The 19,137-nt window shown below is 45.5% G+C and overlaps 1 protein-coding gene across 4 annotated transcripts in view; it reads left to right on the top strand.

Annotated features, from left to right (window-relative positions):
* KCNH1 (potassium voltage-gated channel subfamily H member 1) overlaps positions 1-19,137 on the top strand; it is a 366,381-nt gene that overhangs the window by 63,608 nt on the left and 283,636 nt on the right. For 3 of the 4 annotated variants that reach the window (XM_036095708.2, XM_078078153.1, XM_036095712.2), the window contains one exon: positions 12,938-13,411. In XM_036095708.2, the coding sequence (XP_035951601.1) occupies positions 12,938-13,411 (474 nt within the window). The remainder of the gene's footprint in view (positions 1-12,937; positions 13,412-19,137) is intronic. The other variant, XM_036095709.2, reaches the window with a different exon arrangement.

Genomic DNA, 19,137 nt, shown 5'->3' on the forward strand with positions numbered 1-19,137 from the left:
CATCTTCCTACTTCTTTGGATGAACTTAAAATTTATGTCGTGACTTACAAGACTCAGCTCATCTCTCCAGCTTTATCTGGCTGCTCCCTGCTCACTCGGAGCATCAAGCTCTCTCTTGCCCCTGGGCCTTGGAACGTGCCCTTCCTCTGCCTGCAAGTTCTTGCTCCTTCTCTTGGCTGGGCTAGTTCCTACCCATTCCTCAAATCTCAGTGTAGACATCACACACTCCCAGCTGTCCCTGCCCCACCCCAGGCCAGTTCACACTCCTCAGATGCTTTCCTCACCGTGTGCAGTCTTCATGCTGAGCACGCATGCCACTGGGAATTGCCTCCTCTGGGAGATGGAAGCTCTATGAAGGCAGGGGTGGTGTCTCTTATTTATTCTACATCCCTGCGATCGAACGCAGTGCTGACGCATAGTCAGTGCTTGTTAAAATGTTCATTAAATGAATGTAGGAGGAAGGAAGCAAGAATCTCACTCAGTGCTTGACACTTAGTAGGTCCTCACTCAATGTTGATTCCCTTTCACATTAACCCCTTCCTCCCCTCATGACGGCTGTCTGCCTTGGTCATGGCTCGCGGAGTACTGTTTGTTGCTGATTTGGTAATGATGGTGACACTTCCGTAACTCAGCCTCATCACTTCTTCTCAACACTTGGATTTAAAAAAATTTAGCTGAAGATTTCAAAGTAAAAATTAAAAGAATTTCTCAGGAAATTAAGAAGAAACCGAGATTGTGACCCTATTACATTTCAATACGTGCTTATAATTGTGAAGGTGTTGCGTGGGTTGGTACGTGATTGTGACAAAGTATATGGGTTTGTACTTCTCATTGCTTCTCACTGCCTTTATCTCTTCCATTAAAGAACAAGTGCATCATGGAAAAAGTTCTAAAAACAGCGCCTGCCTGGTTTACAGAGAAGGGTGTTTATGACAGGAATTAAGCAATTGTTTATCTCGGGATGTCTGAAACCCCAAATCAGGCTTTATTTTGTGGCTGGAGCTTCATTTTCAACCTCGTTAACATCCTGCTCTCCCTTTTCCTTTGAATGTGCTTTTTCTGGCGGGGACTGAGTTTCTTCTCACTCTGTAGTCATAAAAACCAAGGTAATTTCTCAACAGAAGCAGGAGTTGTACTAAGCAAGAGGGAGGGGTCGCCTGGAGTAAGGGGTTCGGAGAACCAGGGTTTCTCTTCGCCCACAGGTGGAGGATGTTCGAGGCAGTCGTGGTGGATGATGGGATGGTGGTGTTTGTGGGGTGCTCCCATCTGTGTCCCGAGATGATCAGTGAGTCCGGTTTGGTGGGTGAAGTATTGAGTACCCGGGGGCCACTCTCAAAGAGGAAGTCCCCCATGTTTGACTCTGGGTCCTTGTGCTGATATCCTGGGAGATGACAGCTGGTATTGCCCGTTAGATGGCAATCTGGAGGCTACTGGCTCTGCTGACCCTTGTTAGGACCCATCCTGGTCACGGTGGATTGGCCAGGCCTTTAGCTTCCCAGGAAGGCTGAGGAGTCTGCCCGTGGTCTCATCCATTGCTACTCCTGTGTTGCAGCCCGCATCCTCTCTTTCCTGGAATTCTGCGGTCCCTCTCGCCGGCCTCCCCGAGCTTCCGGGCCTCTTCTGCTCCTTCTGCCACACGGATGCCTGAGTACCTTTGCACACAGCAATTGATTATGAACCTCCCTTCCTTAAAATTCTTGCCTCTACATAAGAGGCACATCAAGGCTTGCCCTCCCCTTCCCTTATATTTAGGGTCGTTTTCCAATTTTGACTTCTGTAGACACCCCCCACCCCCACGTTCCCCCAAGACACAAAACAACAACGAAAAACAAACCACTCCTAGGCCTGAGCCACACCAGGCTCCTCCCACCCCGAGCTCTTACCCCGCCTCCTTCACATGTCCAAGCCTCGTGCACACTGTATATGCTGAAAATGCCCTGCCTGAGCTTTGTCTGTCTGTGGCCCGTCCTTCAACGGAGGTCTTGACAGTCACCTCACATCTAAGCTCCTTAAGTCCGTTCATTGTCTCTTTTCCTCTGCTCCTGCGGTACTTCTATCCGTGCATCTCTTCCCACTTTTGTATTATGTGTTAGTAGTTTGCTTGCCATCTCTCTTCCGTTCTAAACTATGGGATCTTTGGATCGTCATGGGTCCCTTTCGGTGTCTGACTGTCCATGGTTGCTTTTATAAGGGTCCACAGAATTGACGGGATCTGTGAGGCCATTTTATTTTGTCCTCCCCCCCCCCCGCCAAATAAATGTACTTTATCAGTCTTCCTTTATTCCCAGGCCATTCAGTTCTGTCATTCTTGGTCCCTGATCTTTGAGGAAGCCAAGGCCTTTAGGCAAGCAGGATGTACTCCATGAGCTGATTGCTGGAGTCTTCCTGATTGTCATCCAGAATCTCCTGAATGGGAGATGTTTGCACGTGATCTAATAAGGGGTTAATATCCAAAATATATAAAAAAAATTATATAAGTCAACACAAAAAAACGCCCCACGTAATTCCATTAAAAATGGGCAGGGGACCTGATAGACATTTTTCCAAAGAACACATACAGATGGCCAACAGACACCTGAAACGATCCTGAAACAGTCTTTTACTTTATTTGCACAAAAATACTCATGTTTGGATATTGTTTAATGATTTACAAGAAAAATGTATAGATTTGTATATACAGGTACACACTTATCTACATTTGTATTTTTATTTGACCTTCACAGTATCTATCTGGTATAAGTGGTTTTAGCTTCATTTTTCAATTGAGGAAACTGAGGCATGGGGACCTGGCTTTGCCTGAGGTTGATCAGCTCTGGAGACAAGATCGACTCCATCAGGTGGAGGTCCGGCCCAGTTCCACCTGCCACAGCTGTATCTTGATTGACTTCCTGTGTTTGCAGCCCCCCTCCTTAATGATTTCCCGAGCCACCCTTTGTTTTCTGACTCGTCCTTCCCTCCTTCCCTCCCTGTTTTGCACATGTTTTTACATGTGCACACACGTTTGTGATTCACATTTTTGAATGTATTTTTTGTTGTCTGATAGACGGTTAGTTCATCCATTCCCATTCTGCTTCGGGGAGCAGTACCTGCATTTGGGTAAGTTGGGTCAGGATGTTACTATGGCTCAGTATAATGTCCTAGTTTAGACTTGTGCTGTCCAGTATGGTGACTGCTGGCCGCATGTGGTTCTTGAGCAATTGGGATGTGATTCATCTGAATGGAGAGGTGCAGTAAGCTACATTACATACATTGGATTTCAAACTTAGTATGAAAAAGGGAATGTGAAATATCTCACTAATAACTTTATATATTGGTTATATCTTAAAGTCATCATATTTGGGTATATTGGGTTAAAATATTAAAATTAATTTGACCTGTTTCCTTTTACTTCTTTTTATGTGGCTACCAGAAAATGCAAATTGCATATGAGAGTCACATCGTGGCTTGCATCCTATTTGCATCCAGTTTGGACTGTGGGCTATTGAATCAGATTTGGTTTTGAACCTCAGGCCCACCACTTCATTAGCTTTGTGGATTTGGGCACTTAGGATCCCCGAAATCATTTCTCTTATTTATAAAATAAAAACCAACATATCTACCTTGCACAGTTGTTGTAAAGACTAAATTGTATTTTTCATGTAAAGTGCTCAGCCCAGAACATGGCATGGGAGCAGAGGGGTTAAAAATATGGATCTTGGCATTAAACTTGACAAGGTTAGCAACGCTGGCTGCACCACCTAAAACCTTTCTGGGCTTGGACAAGTTATTTTAATTCCCCAGGCTTCAGTCTCTTCAGTGTAAAATAGGGAAGATAAAAGTATGTACCTCATAGAATTAGGAGTATTAAATACGTTCATCTATGTAAAAGGCTTACTAGCTCAGGGCATATAGTTAACATTCAATAAATGATAACCAATACTGTAATATCTAGGGAAGGGCATCTGCTGGAAACTCATGCTATTAAGTGGTATATGTGGACTTTGGTTTTTATTTTTATTTCTTTTTGACTGTATATATAATTAGAATAAGATCTTAAGGTATAACATTTTCTGTTGTCTTTCTCATGGTTACAGTAGTGTTCTAAGAACATTCTTGATATATTTTTGTCTAGAATTATATTATTATTTAGGTCTTCTTTTATAGCCTCTCCTTTGATTTTATTCAGTCAGGCAGTCATTCATGTATTCAGGTGGCTTTTGTTAAGCACTTACTGTGTACCAGGCACTGGGTTAAGGACTGAGTATATGGGAGTGAGAAGACAAACCCCCTGCCCTCATGGAGCTTATAGTCCAGTGGGAGAGCCATCTGCAAACAAGTAAATAGATAAGGTATTACTATGATTCCTGATAAATGCTAGAAAAGGAACAAATCTGGTGATGTGATAGAAAGTAATAGAGGAAGGGTAGTGGTGGGAGTCTGTTTCAGATAGGGTGATCAGGGAAGGCCTCTGTGAGATGGCACTCACACCAAGACTCAGAGGTTGGGAAGAACCCGTCCATGTTGGGGAGGAGCATTGTGAGCTGCTCTAAGGTGGGAACAGCACTTCAGTATTTTTGCAGAAAGCCAGTGGGGTGGAGTGGTTGGTGAGGGGGTGAAGGGCTTAGGTGAGGTTGGAAAGATAGACGGGGACTCACATGTCACTGCACGAATGTAGATCTTATTTGAAGTTCAGTGTCACAAGCTGGAGGGTTTTGGTTGGGGAGGTGACATGATCTAATACAAGTTGCTATATGGCAGACGACTTTGAGGAGGGCCAGCATGGGAGTAGGGAGAGGTTGGGAAGCTGTTGCCATGCTACAGTGGGAGGGGATGGGGCATTGGGTGGACTTGTAGAAGTAAGTTGGAGAATAGTGGATGGATCCTGAGTTATATGCTTTTGGTGGTAGAAGCAACAGAACTCCCTGATGGGTTAGTTCTGAAGGGTTTCCTGAAGGGAGATCTGAGCTGCATCCCTCTGTGGTACCCCAGCAGAAGGGAGTGGCAGGGGGAGTGTTTCAAGAAGGAAGATGTGTAAAAACCTGTAGAAAGCTGCCAAGAGAGTGAGTTAGATCAGGATGGGAGAACCCACTGGATTTAGCAACACTGAGATCTTGGTGACCTTGGGAAAGTGATTTCATTAGCTAGAGGAGGCCATAGTCAGATTGGGGTATGTGGGGCATGATGGCAGGGGGAGAGATGGAGACACTGTGTTTATACTCCTTTTTCAAAAAGCCTTTCTATAAAGGGGAACAGCAGAAGGAGCTTAGCAAGAAAGGGGAGTTGGTTGATATATTAAAGATGCTGACGGAATGATCCTGTGTCCAAGGAGAGGTTGATGGAATGAAAAGAGAGGGAATCATGGCAGGGGGTGGGCGTAAAGCACTTGAGGTGGGGGAGAGGGGTGAGGTTCAGAGCACATGGGAGGAATTGGCCTTTGACAGGAGTTGGGCACTTTCTCTGTTGAAACAAGAAGGAGGTAGGTGGGTAAGGGTGGAGGCCGACTTGTAGACTTTGACCATTGGAAGATGCAGGAGCCTTTCTCTGGTTCTCTTTTTTCAGTGCTTTGCAAGGGGAAACCATGAGCTAAGAGGAAGGTGTAGTGGAGGGCAGCACTTAAGAATTTAGAGTGAGATGTTATCATCCCTGATCTACTTCAGCAGAAATTGCTTGCATGGTGACTGTCTCTTGACCCAGAAGGGTTTCCGGGTAAGGTAGTTTGGTCCTGCTTCTTTCTTAATCTAGCTAGGTGTAGCTTGGGGACCAGAGTAGAGATTTCAGGGAGACAGGCTCTGGCCAGTGTGGCTCATTTGGAACTTTAATTGGGAAGACCTGGAGAAGGTCCACACTGGGAGATGCTGCCTTTGCCTGGAAGCTGGCTTCATACGATGACAGGATGGCATGTTGCCATCATGCAGAGGTCTTACGGAAGAGCAGTAGTTTTTCACGAGTCATGCAGTAGAAGAAAAGCATTGAATTAGGAAACTGGGCTCAGCCTGAAGGTCCTGATTGGGTATCTGCAATATGACCGTGAGCAAGCCATTTACGTTCTGAGCTTACTTTCCCAATTTGTAAAATAAGAAAAGTACTCGTCTCCCCATCTCCTGAGGTTGTGTGAGATGTGATGATGTATGTCACTGTGCTGTGAACGGTCTTTCAGGCTGTACAAATAGATCCGTGGAAATACTTGAAGCCTGGGAGCTGGCAGCCTGGCTTGTGCTCCCAACTCTCTGCTTACTCAGGCCTGGGATGACTCAGGCTGAGTCACTTCGCCTCTCTGAGCCTCCGTCTTCCCATCTGTAGAACTCCCCCACAGGGTGATTATGGGGATTCAAAAATACAGTAGAGGGCTTTGGAAGTAAAAGCGCTAGAGAAATGTGACAGTCAGACTGACGTCCCTATTCTTCATCTCGGGGAAAAGCCCTACTTCTATTTTCCCTCCAGAGTCAGTCTTCAAGATGAGCATTCTTTGGCGTCATCCATAATGGCCTGGAATGAGCACTTCCTGTGGGCAGAGCCTGGGACCAGGCGTTGTGGGCAGGGGGGTGGGGGGGACAGGGAGAGGGTAAACTAGCAACATTACACTCGGTGAAGTTGTGTCTGCATTTGGGGGACTCCCGGTCTGACTGGGGCCATAGGACAGACACAAGCTCACCCTTGGAAGTGAATTTTAGAAGGGCTGCCAACTTTCTACCTTTGGAAGCTTCCACTGTACAAGACTAATCAAATGGAAGGAACTAGAAGCACATGTCACACTGACAAGTGCAGAAAAGAGGTGGGGGAGAGGACTGGTCGCTATGGCCCTGGGGACCACCACACCAGGTCATTGTGGCTCCATGTCTGGTGAAGCTGTTCCTCTGCAAAGCTTTTGAGGTGTCAACGGATATCTCACATAAGGCAAGCTCCTTATGGCTGGACACAAGGTTGGCATCCCATCTCTTTTGACTCTGTACCCAGAGACTTCCTCCCTTTGGAGGACACTGACCCCTTTCCAGATAATGATACTCTGAATGACTCTGAGAAAACTTTTTCTCCTGAGGATGACAGTCATGGAGCTCCTCAGAGTGGTGTCCGGGTCTGAATCCTTTCCCGCACATACTTCTGGGAAGGAAATTTGGTCAGTCTCACAGGAATCTTTGTGATCAACATGCATAATTAGTCATCTGCCACTGTACTCTGAAAAGATTATTGGAGTCAGATAGTTAACTGGATGCAAAATATTCTTTTGATCAGGGAATTTTTCCTAAGAATATTTATTATCTGTAATGAAGAACTCTATGGATATTTCTGCCTTCCATTTTCTATAGATAATTGCTAAAGAGTTAACATGAGAGTGAAATGTATAGGATCTCAAGTCAAACTACAAAAGCTAGGCCTTCTGGGAATCATTTGTAGCCCTTTTTAAAAAGATTTTTAAAAATTTATTTATTAGAGAGAGAAAGAGAGAGGGAATAAGCAAGAAGGAGGGGCAGAGGGAGAGGGAGAAGCAGACTCCCCACTGAGCAGGGAGGCCCAACATGGGGCTTGATTCCAGGACCCTGAGATCATGACCTGAGCCAAAGGCAGACGCTTAACCCACTGAGCCACCCAGGCGTCCCCATTTGCAGCCTTTAACATAAAGATTTGGAAAGACAATGTGTCACATTGATTCTGATCAAATGTCCTAGCATCCAAGTTTACTCCCAGAATGCAGATACCCTGTGGTTTCAGTATAAAAGGCTGCATCTCAGCGATGGGAAGAAAGAAACTGAATATAAGTCCCCAGCAACCCTCTCTGTCTAGCTTCACACCTCTGTCAATCTCCTTTGAACACCTGATGTGGGATAGCAGTGGGGGGAGAGTCTGTGGTCAACTTGACAGTTTTGGGGAGGTATGAAGACGCCGTTGACTCAGGCCTCATTCAAGCAGCGCTTAATAGTGTCCTGGAAGACATGGGAATACACGTAGAAACAATTATGGAGGGTGCCTGGGTGGCTCAGATGGTTAAATGTCTGCCTTTGGCTCAGGTCATGATCCTGGGGTCCTGGGATCGAGCCCCACATCGGGCTCCCTGCTAAGCAGGGAGCCTGCTTCTCCCTCTCCCTCTGCCTGCCGCTCTCCCTGCTTGTACTCTCTCTCTAATAAAAAATAAAAAAAATCTTTTAAAAAAAGAAAGAAACAATTATGGATTATACTAAACTGTCACAGGAACAGCCATTTTTCTCTAAAAAGGCGTTTTGTCCTGAGGCTTGTTACTGAGAATCATGGAGCTCCAGGCGACTTTGATGTGTGGTCAGCAGGTGGCTGCTTACTTGTGGATTTTTTTGAGTTCTGGCTAAATAGTCTTATCACCCAGACTGTATTTTGCAAACATACAATAAACCCCTAAGTAACTCACCTCCCTTTCCCCCGCCTTTCCCTTAGCTGAATGCCCACGACCCCTTCCTTACAAGGCTTATAATTCATCTATATTCATTGACTTTTATTTTATTTTTTTAAAGATTTTATTTATTCATTTGACAGAGAGCGAGAGTGAGAGGAGAGAGCACAAGCAGGGGGAGTGGGAGAGGGAGAAGCAGGCTCCCCACTGAGCAGGGAGCCCAAAGCGGGGCTCGATCCCAGCACCCTGGGATCATGGCCCAAGCCGAAGGCAGACGCTCAACTGACTGAGCCACGCAGGTGTTGACTTTTAAAAATTAAACTTCTTATTTTGAGATGACTATAGGTTCACATGGAAGAAATAATGCAGAGATCCCATGGATTCTACTCAGTTTCCCCTGCTGGTAGCTTCCTGCGAACCTGTAGTACAATATTCCAACCAAGATACTGACATTGGTCCGGTCAAGATACAGACTATTCCATCATCATGAGAATACCTCGTGTTGCCTTTGTATAGCTACATCCACTTCCTTCAGTCCCTCACGCCCTCCTTAAGCCCCTGGCAACCATTGGTTTGTTCTCTATTTGTACCATTTTGTCATCTCAAAGATCTTGTATGATTAGAAGCATGCAGTACATTATCTTTGGGGACTGTGGATTCAGTCTCTGGAGATTCATCCAGCTCGCTGTGTGTATCAGTAGTCTGTACCTTTTTATTGCTGAGTATTTTCCATGGTGTGGATGTAGCACAGTGTGTTTAACCATCTACCTGTTGAAGGACATCTGGGTTATTTCCAGTTTTTGGCTCTTATGAATAAAGCTCTGTCAACATTCATGTACAGGTTTTTGTGTGAACGTAAGTTTTCATTTTTCTGGGATAGATGCCCAGGAGTGTAACTGCTGGGTCAGGTGGTAGTTGCATATTTGGTTGCAAAACTCTTTGCTGGGGTGGCTGTGCCATTTTATATGTCTGCTAACAATATATGAGTGCTCTGGTTTATCTGCATTGTCATGAGCATTTGGTATTGTCACTCCTTTGTCTTGTAGCCATTCTGACAGGCGTGTAGTGATATTTCATTGTCCTTTTAATGTGTATTTCCCTAATGACCGATGATATTGCGCATCTTTTCACAGGCTTATGTGTCATCTGTATATGATCTTGGGTGAAATGTCCCTTCATGCCTTTTCCTCATTTTCTGATTGGATTGTGTTTTGTTTTTTTTTTTAATTATTGAGTTTGGAGATTATATATTGTGAATTATATATTCTAGATACTAATTCTTTGTGGGATATGTGGTTTGCAGATATCTTCTCCAAGTCATAGTTTGTCACTTCATCCTCCTAATAGAGCATTCTGCTCTTGGTGGGTGGAAGTGTTTTATAAATGTCGACTAAATCCTGTTGGTTGATGATGTTGTTGAGTGCTGTTACATCCTTGCTAATTTTCTGTCTGGTTGTTCTAGCAGAGGTTGAGAGAGGACAGTGTGGATTTGTCTGCTTCTCCTTCAGTTCTATCAGTTTTTGCTTCGTGTGTATTTAGAGCTCTCTGGTGTATACACGTCAGGATTTCTAGGTCTTGGTGAACTGACCCTTTGATCGTGATGTAAGATGACTTTCTGTCTCTGTTGTTCAGCCTGGGTAATTTCTACTGTTTCCTCTGTCTCCTCCATTCTGCTGTTGAACCTATCCACTGAAATGCTTAAATTGGCTTTTGTATTTTTGGTTCTAAAATTTACATTTGGTTCATCTTTATATCTCCTCTTCCTTTGCTGAGACTTTCTACTTCTTGGCTATTTCTGAGACTCTCTTTTTTTTCCATTTTGTTTGAAGCATATCCATAATTGCCTGTTCAAACATTTTTCAGATTGCTGTTTAAAAATCTTCATCAGATATTTCTGACATCTCTGTCATCTTGGTGTTGGTATCTATTAACTGTTTTTCATTCATTTGAGATTTACCTGTTTCTTGGTATAACGAGCGATTTTTGGTAGAAACTTGGGCATTTTGGATATTAAGTAATGAGACTCTGGATCTTCTTTAAACCTTTTGTTTTAAGTGCCTTCTTTTGACCTGGGTATGGTAGAGGAAGGGGTAGGCATCCCCTCGTTCCTCCACGTTGGGGTAGAGGTCCAGGTTTTTAACTCAGCCTCTACTGACACCTGAGGGGCGCTCCTATTATCTCTGGGTGAGCGAGAGAGTTCCAGTGGCCCGTTGAGCTTACACTGATCCCTCCCTGCCTTGTGGCCAGACGTGGCTTCATTACTGCTGGGTGGACACGGAAGTCCAGGCTCCCCACTGGGCCTTTTCCAGCACTAGTCCTATAGGGAGGAGGAGGAAGAAGAGGAGGTTGGGTGCTTCACTGCAGCCTTGAGGTGGGGGAAATCTAGCTTCCTAGTAGCCTTTGCTGGCCTGGGTGGCAGTGGGGCCAAGACTTTTACTGTACTGCTTAGCTGTGGTTGAGTGGTTATTACCTGAAAGTTTTCTGTCTTTTGAGGCTGCCCCTTTCCCAGTCCCTTTGCTACAGAGTGAGCTTTCGTTGGGACTTTTTTGGTCTGCACCTATGGGTCATTCCAGGTCCCTGGCTTCTTCAGCTCTAAGTCTGGGAATGTCTCAGGCACAAAGAACACCCAGGCACAAATAACAGTGTGTTATTCCTAGGCAGTTTGCTTTTTCTCCTTCACCTTTCAGAGTCTTAAGTTTGTGTTATATGTAATATCTAAGGCATTTAGTTGTACTTAGAGGAAGAATAGAGAAAAGTGTGTCTACTTTATCTTCCTGGAAGTAGAAGTCCCATTCAGTTTACTTTTCTTGGCTTTATTCTTCTAAGTCAGTCCCTTTTCCTGCCTTGAGATCTCAGGGCCCAAGCTTCTTTAATCATGCTTGTATAAATTTCTTTTCATGGGAAGAGAAATTAAAATCCCAAGCCTAGGAGAAGTCTGTGCATGGGTGGGAGGGGTGGAAACAGTTCCCATATGCAAAGATGCACATTGGGCACTCGGTGGATTTCTGGCTTTCTTTTACTCACCTTTTAAGGCCTGGGGCCAACCATAGAGGAGACAGGGATTTTCAGATTATTCACTAAGGGGTCTTTATATCCTCTAGAGGGAAAAATAAGTTCCCAGGACACAAGAGGAAGTTTCACCCAGAGATTTATAAGAACCTATAAGTGGCCCAGAGGAGCAGCTCAGGGTTGGGGGTGAGGGTCCCTTTCGGCTTGGCCTGGCCTCTGAAAGTGTGGCTTTTTGCTTTTGACTACTGAGGATGAAACCCATCTGTGATACTTTCTTGGAGCCAAGCTTCTCTGGACTTCATCCTTCATGAGTCGGCGTCCTTAAAAGTCTGTTCCTTAGGGAAATGTAACCTCAATGTGGAACGGCATGTATTTCTAATCTAGCTAGACCTAGTTGGGGATCTGGTTCCATCTTTTGCTAGCTGTATGACCTTGACGTTAAAAACCATCCTGTAGTGCTGACTCTGGGCCAGCCACCATGCTGGGTTTGGGGATCAAGTAGTGGGTACCTTTCACTGCTTCCTTTGCTTTACTTTCTGGCCATGAGCAAGTCATCAGCTGGTTTACTTCAAAAATATATCAAAAAATTGGACTACTTTTCCCCATCCTCTCATCTCTTTCCAGGCTGTTAGAATAAGTTCCTTGATTCTGTTCTTCCCTCTAATTATTTGCCTCAATTCATTATCTACACAGCAGCCAGGGTAATCTTTTAAAAACATGCACCAGATTAATATTCTTTTGTTAAACCCCTCCGGTTATGCTCGGACATAACTGAGAATGAAGTCCAACCCCTCCTCATGGCTCACTAGGTCCTGCGTGGTCTGGTTTCCACTTCTCCTCTGATCACATCTGACATCCTTTTCCCCCCCATCCAGTGGGCTTCAGTCATGCCAGACTTCTCTCTCTGCCTGAGAACATCGAGCTTGTCCCACCCTGGGGTCATTATGCCAGTTATGCTCTCTGCCTCGGATAATTTCCTTTACAAGTTTGAGTGGCTGGTTTCTGGTTGTCATTCATTCAGGTTTCAGTTCAAACGCTGTCCCTTCCCTGCTCCTCATGTCACATTCTATCCAGTCACCAGGTCCCCACCCTTGCTTCTTAGTTAGCTCTTCCCACAATTTGAAGTTATCTGGATTCGTTTACTAGACCAGGCTCCACGAGAGCAGGCATCATGCTGTTTCCTTCCTTGCTGTCCATCCAGTGTCTAGAACAGTTCCTGGCACAGAAGAGTAAATATTTGTTGAGTAAAGTTGCTTAATTCTCTGGGGCCTCAGTTTCTCCCTTGTCACATGGAATAATAATTGGCTAACGGTACAAGGTTGTAATTAGAATTAAGTGAGATAATACGTGTAGGGGAAGTACTTAGTACAATGCTTGGCTCACAATAAGCCAAATAATAGTTTGTCGTTGTTTCCTTATAATTATTTGTATTATAATGTTCATTTCCATTCTCCCATCCTCCTCTAGTACCTGTTCTTGCTCCTAATGATCCATCTGGAGTGTCATGAGCATTTGTCAGTGGCAGATGCTGACTGGTTAGATGCTTGCAGTGGAATCCTAACTTACTTCTCTCTTGACTGTGTTTTTCTGCAGGTTCTGCAGCTGGGCTCAGACATCCTTCCCCAGTACAAGCAAGAGGCCCCGAAGACTCCGCCTCACATCATCCTACATTACTGTGTTTTTAAGACCACGTGGGATTGGATCATCTTGATTTTAACCTTCTACACAGCCATCCTGGTCCCTTACAACGTCTCCTTTAAAACCAGGCAGAACAACGTGGCCTGGCTGGTTGTGGATAGCATCGTGGATGTCATCTTTTTGGTGGACATTGTGCTGAATTTTCATACTACCTTTGTTGGACCAGCTGGGGAGGTGATCTCTGACCCCAAACTCATCCGCATGAACTACCTGAAGACGTGGTTTGTGATTGACCTTCTGTCCTGTTTGCCATATGATGTCATCAACGCTTTTGAGAACGTGGATGAGGTTAGTGCCTTTATGGGTGATCCAGGGAAGATTGGTTTTGCTGATCAGATTCCACCACCCCTGGAGGGGAGAGAGAGTCAGGTACATGCCTCAAATCTCAGACCTTGTTGTCATGTCTTGAAAGTTGAATAAATGTGGGTGGTCAACAGAAGAGTCATTATGTGGGTGGGAACTGGCATGGCTGATGTTTGGAACAGAGGGAGCATGCTTGATAGATATTCTCGCCTGCTGTTTTTGTCCTTTGGAGGACTGGAGGCCCTGCATGTCTGTGAATGGGTGTGGAAGAGACCAGAGGCTTCCCTTTTATTTCATGTGGCGTGCAAGCCACTGGCTTGGGGTGGCGGGGCTGCAGACGCAGGCATGCATCGCCACTGCGCTGGTGAATCTTTCACTTGGTATGCAATTGCTGAATGTCTGCCTATTGATTATTCTAATTATGGGGATTTTTCTATCACCTGCTGCTGACTTTTGGCTGTTTCATAACTAATTAACTCCTGGCAACAGGGATGCTATTTTCCCCCCAAGTTTGCTTGCTTTTTTTTTTTTTTTTTTTGGTAAATGTTGGAAAAAGAAGTTGTTTCTGTGCTAAAATGAGTTTTGGCGGTGACCAATGGCATTCAGTCATCCATACTCTTCCTTGTGTAAATTTGCTGAGGTAGTCAGGCTATGGCCAAGTCTGGCCCTGTGACTAGGAGAGGGGTAAGTACTATTGCTGGGTGATGCTGCTTTGGATGGTTAGTCCTGCAGGCAGTGGAAGGAATGAAAAGGAGACAAATACTCGGTAAGTGTGTTGGAATTAGGACATGCTCAAGCAGTCAATGAACGAACGGGTGCCTGCGACATGTTGCATAAGGAAGGGACCACTGGCCTGGTTCAGGTGATTTTCTCCTTTGAAGAAGCGAGGACATCAAGTCATCGCAAAGGAAAATGTCAGATTCTTATCCAGCTTCAGTGTTCTATGGGAGTTGTTCTTCCTTTTTCCTCCTGCCTCATTGATCCTCCAAATGGATGAAGATAAGGTAGTTCGTCTGGTAAATCTTCAGCCTTATAGAGCAGTGGGCCCTCACTGCCTTGGATTACAGAGGGTCCCAGAAGTCTCAGTCTGGCTGGGGTGTTAACTGGGTGGGTAATTCAGGAAGCCATCTGGAAGTTCAGTTGAGGCAAGATTCACTCTCAGGGCTAGAGGGCTAGTGGAACTAGCCTTGAGATAATTGGAAGACACAGCCAGCTCCCTGCCAAGACAAGGCCTGGCCAGTGTCTCCGACTTGTTGGGGACATAATGATGCCTCCTGGCCTTCCGATCAGTATCAGAGTGGGGGAGGACTCCAGCTGCTTCCTCGGTGGGAACCCAGCTACCTAGCACTTCCCTCTCCAGAGAAGAGGAGCTGATGTTCAGATGCTCTAAACTCAGAACAAACCCTGCTTTTATCTGTGTGCTGTGTTTTAATATACTTGGAAATCCCAGGGAATAGTGCTCTGGGTGGCTTGTGTGGATTTTGTAAGGGGATTAAATGAGTGAGACTGATCATTTACAAGAACAAAACATCCCTAAAGTGAATGTTGGGATTCTTTAGTGTGAATTTGAGGACACACTGGGAATATTTTTCTCTGTGAGCCCATTTCTAGAAGATTTTATGTTAGTTGGTGAGGAAAATATGATCATTTTGGCTTAGACAACGCAACGGAATTATTTCAACCTAAAAGAGCTTCTTATACACATATGGGAAATGAAATTTAACTTTAAAAAAAAACCTCTCGAGTTTTTAAAATAAACCATTTGCTATTTGGAGCAAAGGCATTGAAAATTTGCCGATAAAGAGAACAGTGCTCCGGTTTTCACAGGTTCTTGTTAAACACGGGCAAGCCATAAACATATTCGTAAATGTGTCAAGATTACCTTGTCGGTTAGCAAAGCAGAGAGCCTCCCCTCAAGCACCGTGTGTATCACGTTGGAAGTCCTCTGCCATCAATTGTGAGTACCCCTGATGTGGTTTCTGATTTCCACAGTCATGAAATAGGTTGGCGGATAGGAAAAATGCCAGTTATCCGTAGCTTTCTAGTTGGAAAGGGTTCAGCATCGAAGTTCTCTCGGTCATAAATAATAATATGAGTATTAAGGGGCTATTGTTATGATTTGCTTCCATGAAGACTTGATTTTACATTTAGTAATACCTATTTCAAGCTTTGGCTACCACCTGAAACAGTGCCTTTTCATAACATTTGTTGTGATGTGGGGGAGTCAGCGCCAGGGAACTGAAGATTTGGCTTCTGGCCCGTTGGTATCACCTGATAGCACAGCTGGGACTTTGTGCATGCCATTTAGCCTCTGTGGATCAGTTTTCTTATCTACACCTTGGGGATCATGCTATCTTTGGGCATTTGGGCAGTGGATTTTTTGAGTTCCCTGCTAGCTGCAAAGTGAGTTTGGTGAGTTCTAAAATCTCATCTGCATTCGTCTTACCTCCCTGAGCTGATGATAAAAACAGGAAGCCTAGCACTTTGAGCTCCTACCTGCAGGGGGGATGGGCGGGAGGTGGGATGGGATGAGGGTTCAGAGACCAGGAGGACCATGAAGGTCATCCAGTTCAACCCTCTTAGCTCACAAATAAGGGAACAGACGCAGGGGGAATGTGACTCACTCAAGATGACACAGCAAATCATATATATGGCTATGGCAATAATGAGTCCCCTTCTGACTCCTCTCTATTCTTCATGGGACAGAGTGGATAAAATAGGGACAAGACGCTGATGGACACAGTTGAGTCAAAACTGACCAAGAAGCTTCCAAAGTCTGTGGCCCAGCCCTTGGCCTGGTAGTGGTGGGGACGTTGGGCACTGTGTACAAGGAGGTGGGCCTCTGCATTCCCCCCCAGAGCAGCCGTGTTGGTGATGAGATAGGCAGTTGAGGATGCTCGCGGAGGGACAGACCCAGCATGGTTTTCCAGGCATAGGCCTTTTGTTGAAAGGCACCATTAAATTAGTGGAAATGGAAGATTGGTGGGGCTTAGAGGAGGTTGGGGAAGGCACGAAGGGCGCCTCAGCTGTTGAACCTGGGTATGGCTGGGTGGGAAAATTCCAATTAATGGTTTCCCATCCACTGCCTGCTGTCTTCTTGGCCATGCTCTGTTGTGGAGTTGCTAATCTAAGATTGCAACGCCCTCTGCTCTGGTCCCTTTCTTTGGGAGAGTGTGGGGAGGAAAAAAAATTATTGACTCATTTTTCATAAAAATACATGGAGCTGAATCATCTCTGGTGTCCTCCTAATTATGCCAATGGAATTGTGTCCCAGTGGGACCACCAAAGAAGAGAGGAATGTGCGGTGGTGGCTTTGCCATCTGTGTGTGTGTCAGGGGGGCTGGGGCGTGGGTGTCGGGTGGGGGCTCTTGAAGTGAAAGGACTAGATCCACCCAAGGCTTGGGTCAAGAAAAAACTGGGTTAAATTGCTAATGCCAGCAATTGTGAATTCAGTCCTGTGGATGTCGCCCACCTCCATGATTTAAGTCACACAAACGCGAGCCCTTTGGACTCAACTTGTTTCACTTATGTAGATGGCCTACATTTGCGTCATTCTCCAGTCTGTTGGTCATAATCTGTTTTGGAGGCTGTTTGGGAATATGTTTGCACATTAGTTAAGCTGGTGAGAGGACAAAAGGTCTGGCAACTGGGTGAACTGAAGCTTGCCATGGGTCTGCGGAAGCAAAAGCCAGATGAGTTTTTCTCAAGTGCTTAGCAGATTACTGGCCTGGTGAGCTTCATGGATTAAAGATGGAATTATTATTCACAAAACATATTCCTTTTCTCCAGGAAGCCTTGTTGCCTCCTGCCATTGGAGTGTAGAAGTGCCCAGGGGCGAATGGAGCCAATTAGGCTCCCTCCCAGGTCACAGTTCTGGGGCCAAGAGCTTCCTTCCATCCCTGGTTGTGTAACCTGGGACAGCAGCTGGTGGTGTTGACAGAGCTGACCCTTGCCAAGAGCCCACTCTCACAGGAGATGCTCCCCGTAGAGCAGAACAGGAACAAGGAGTGGAAAGATGGATAGTATTGACAACAGCTTCCCTTTAGCCAGGGTGTTTAACTATCCTAAACATTTCACACAGGTTATATTTGTTCTGATTCTTCTGTGGCAAGTCCTTCTGCCACCCAGCTGTGCAAACTTGTGCAAGCGTTTCATCTCCCTGGACTTTGTTTGCCTCACCTGCAAGATGGGTCCATCCCAGCTCTAACCTTGAGGCCCCTGGGCATCTGTTATCCCAGCATTGCAGCTGAGGGGAAAGAGCCCGGCTGTCCAGGCAGTGTAGCTGAGCTTCAGGCTTCTGACTTCTGGACCTGTGCAATTTTCCCCAGGCAGGTCATGCTGCCTCATGACAGAATATGGAGCCAGAGTGAACCAAGCTGTGCATTTTCGTCCCCAAGTCCGCCTTTCCGAATCGTTCCCTGGCACGGTCACTTCCACTCCCCTCTGCACACAGCTGATAGGTGAGAAGTTTGAGCGGCCGGCGTGGACAAGCCTCCATGAAGGGTGCCGGTCCAGGGGCACAGGGCTGGATAGTGAGGGTGAAGGTCAGAAGTGACTCCAACGGCAGGTCGCCCCCCTGCTTTCCTCTCCTTGGCAGATGGGCTCCCTTCTAGGTTCTCCTAGGTTCACTGTTCCTGGCTCTTCCAGGCTTTTCCTGATGCCAAAAGCTAATTGGACCCCTGTGTGTTGCTTGTCCTGTTAATTTGTGGTCGTCAGTCCTAATCTGTGGTTTTGATTTAGGTGGATGGACACCAGTTTAATTTTCACGCAGGTGACTGGTCTGCTGTCAGCTGGAAGTCACGAGGTAGCCTGGAATTTGCTTCCCTCCAGTACCCGCAATAGAGGCCACATCCATGGCTTGTAGTAGCCATTAACATTCAGACTTTCTCAGAGCAATTTTAGGTTCATAGAAAAATGGAACAAAAAGCGCAGAGACCGCAGTTTCCCTATCACTGCCATCTTGCATTAGTGTGGTACATTGATTACAGCCAATATTGATAGATTCTTATTAGTTTAAGTTCATTGTTAACGTTAGGGTTTATTCTTTGTAGAATACATCCTAAGGGTTTTGGCAAATAGTTAATGACAGAGCTCCATCATTATGTGTCATGCATAATGTTCCACTGCTCTAAACATGTCTGTACTCCCTACCTGTTCATCCCACCCTCCTCCCCAACCCCTGGCAACCACTGATCTTTTTACTGTCCTCATAATTTTGCCTTTCCGAGGATGTCATATGGTTGGAATCATACAGTATGTAGCCTTTCCAGATTGGCTGCTTTCACTTAGTGATATGTATTTAAGGTTCCTCCACGTCTTTTCGTGGCTTGATAACTCATTTCTTTTCATTGCTCAACAGTATTCTGTTGAGTGGATGTACCATAATTGGTTATCTATTCAGTAATAGCAATTAAAAAAATTACTGAAAGCCATTGGTTTTCAAGCCTGATCAGTGCAGGCCTTGTCCTGGGATTCCTCCTCCTGTGGGTCTGTTGGACACGGAGAGTGGACGGGAGCTGAGACACTGGCTTGCAGCCTGTGTTGTCTCCTGGATAAAACCTGACAACCTTTAGCACAAGTTGTTAGTCTGGTACTTAATGGACAGCAAGAATAATGTGCATGATACTTTCCTCACATTTCACACTCTTTTCCTTGGCGTTTCTCTCTTTTATTTTGGTGCTATTTCTACATCCGATTTTGGCAAACAAAAGAGGACACAAGCAGACAGACAACACGCTATAGTTTTCATCCCCGTGTCTTGTTAGGGGCAGGAAGTGCTGCTGATGGGCGTG

Source organism: Halichoerus grypus, chromosome 7 (genome assembly GCF_964656455.1).
Source record: "Halichoerus grypus chromosome 7, mHalGry1.hap1.1, whole genome shotgun sequence".
NCBI lineage: Eukaryota > Metazoa > Chordata > Mammalia > Carnivora > Phocidae > Halichoerus > Halichoerus grypus.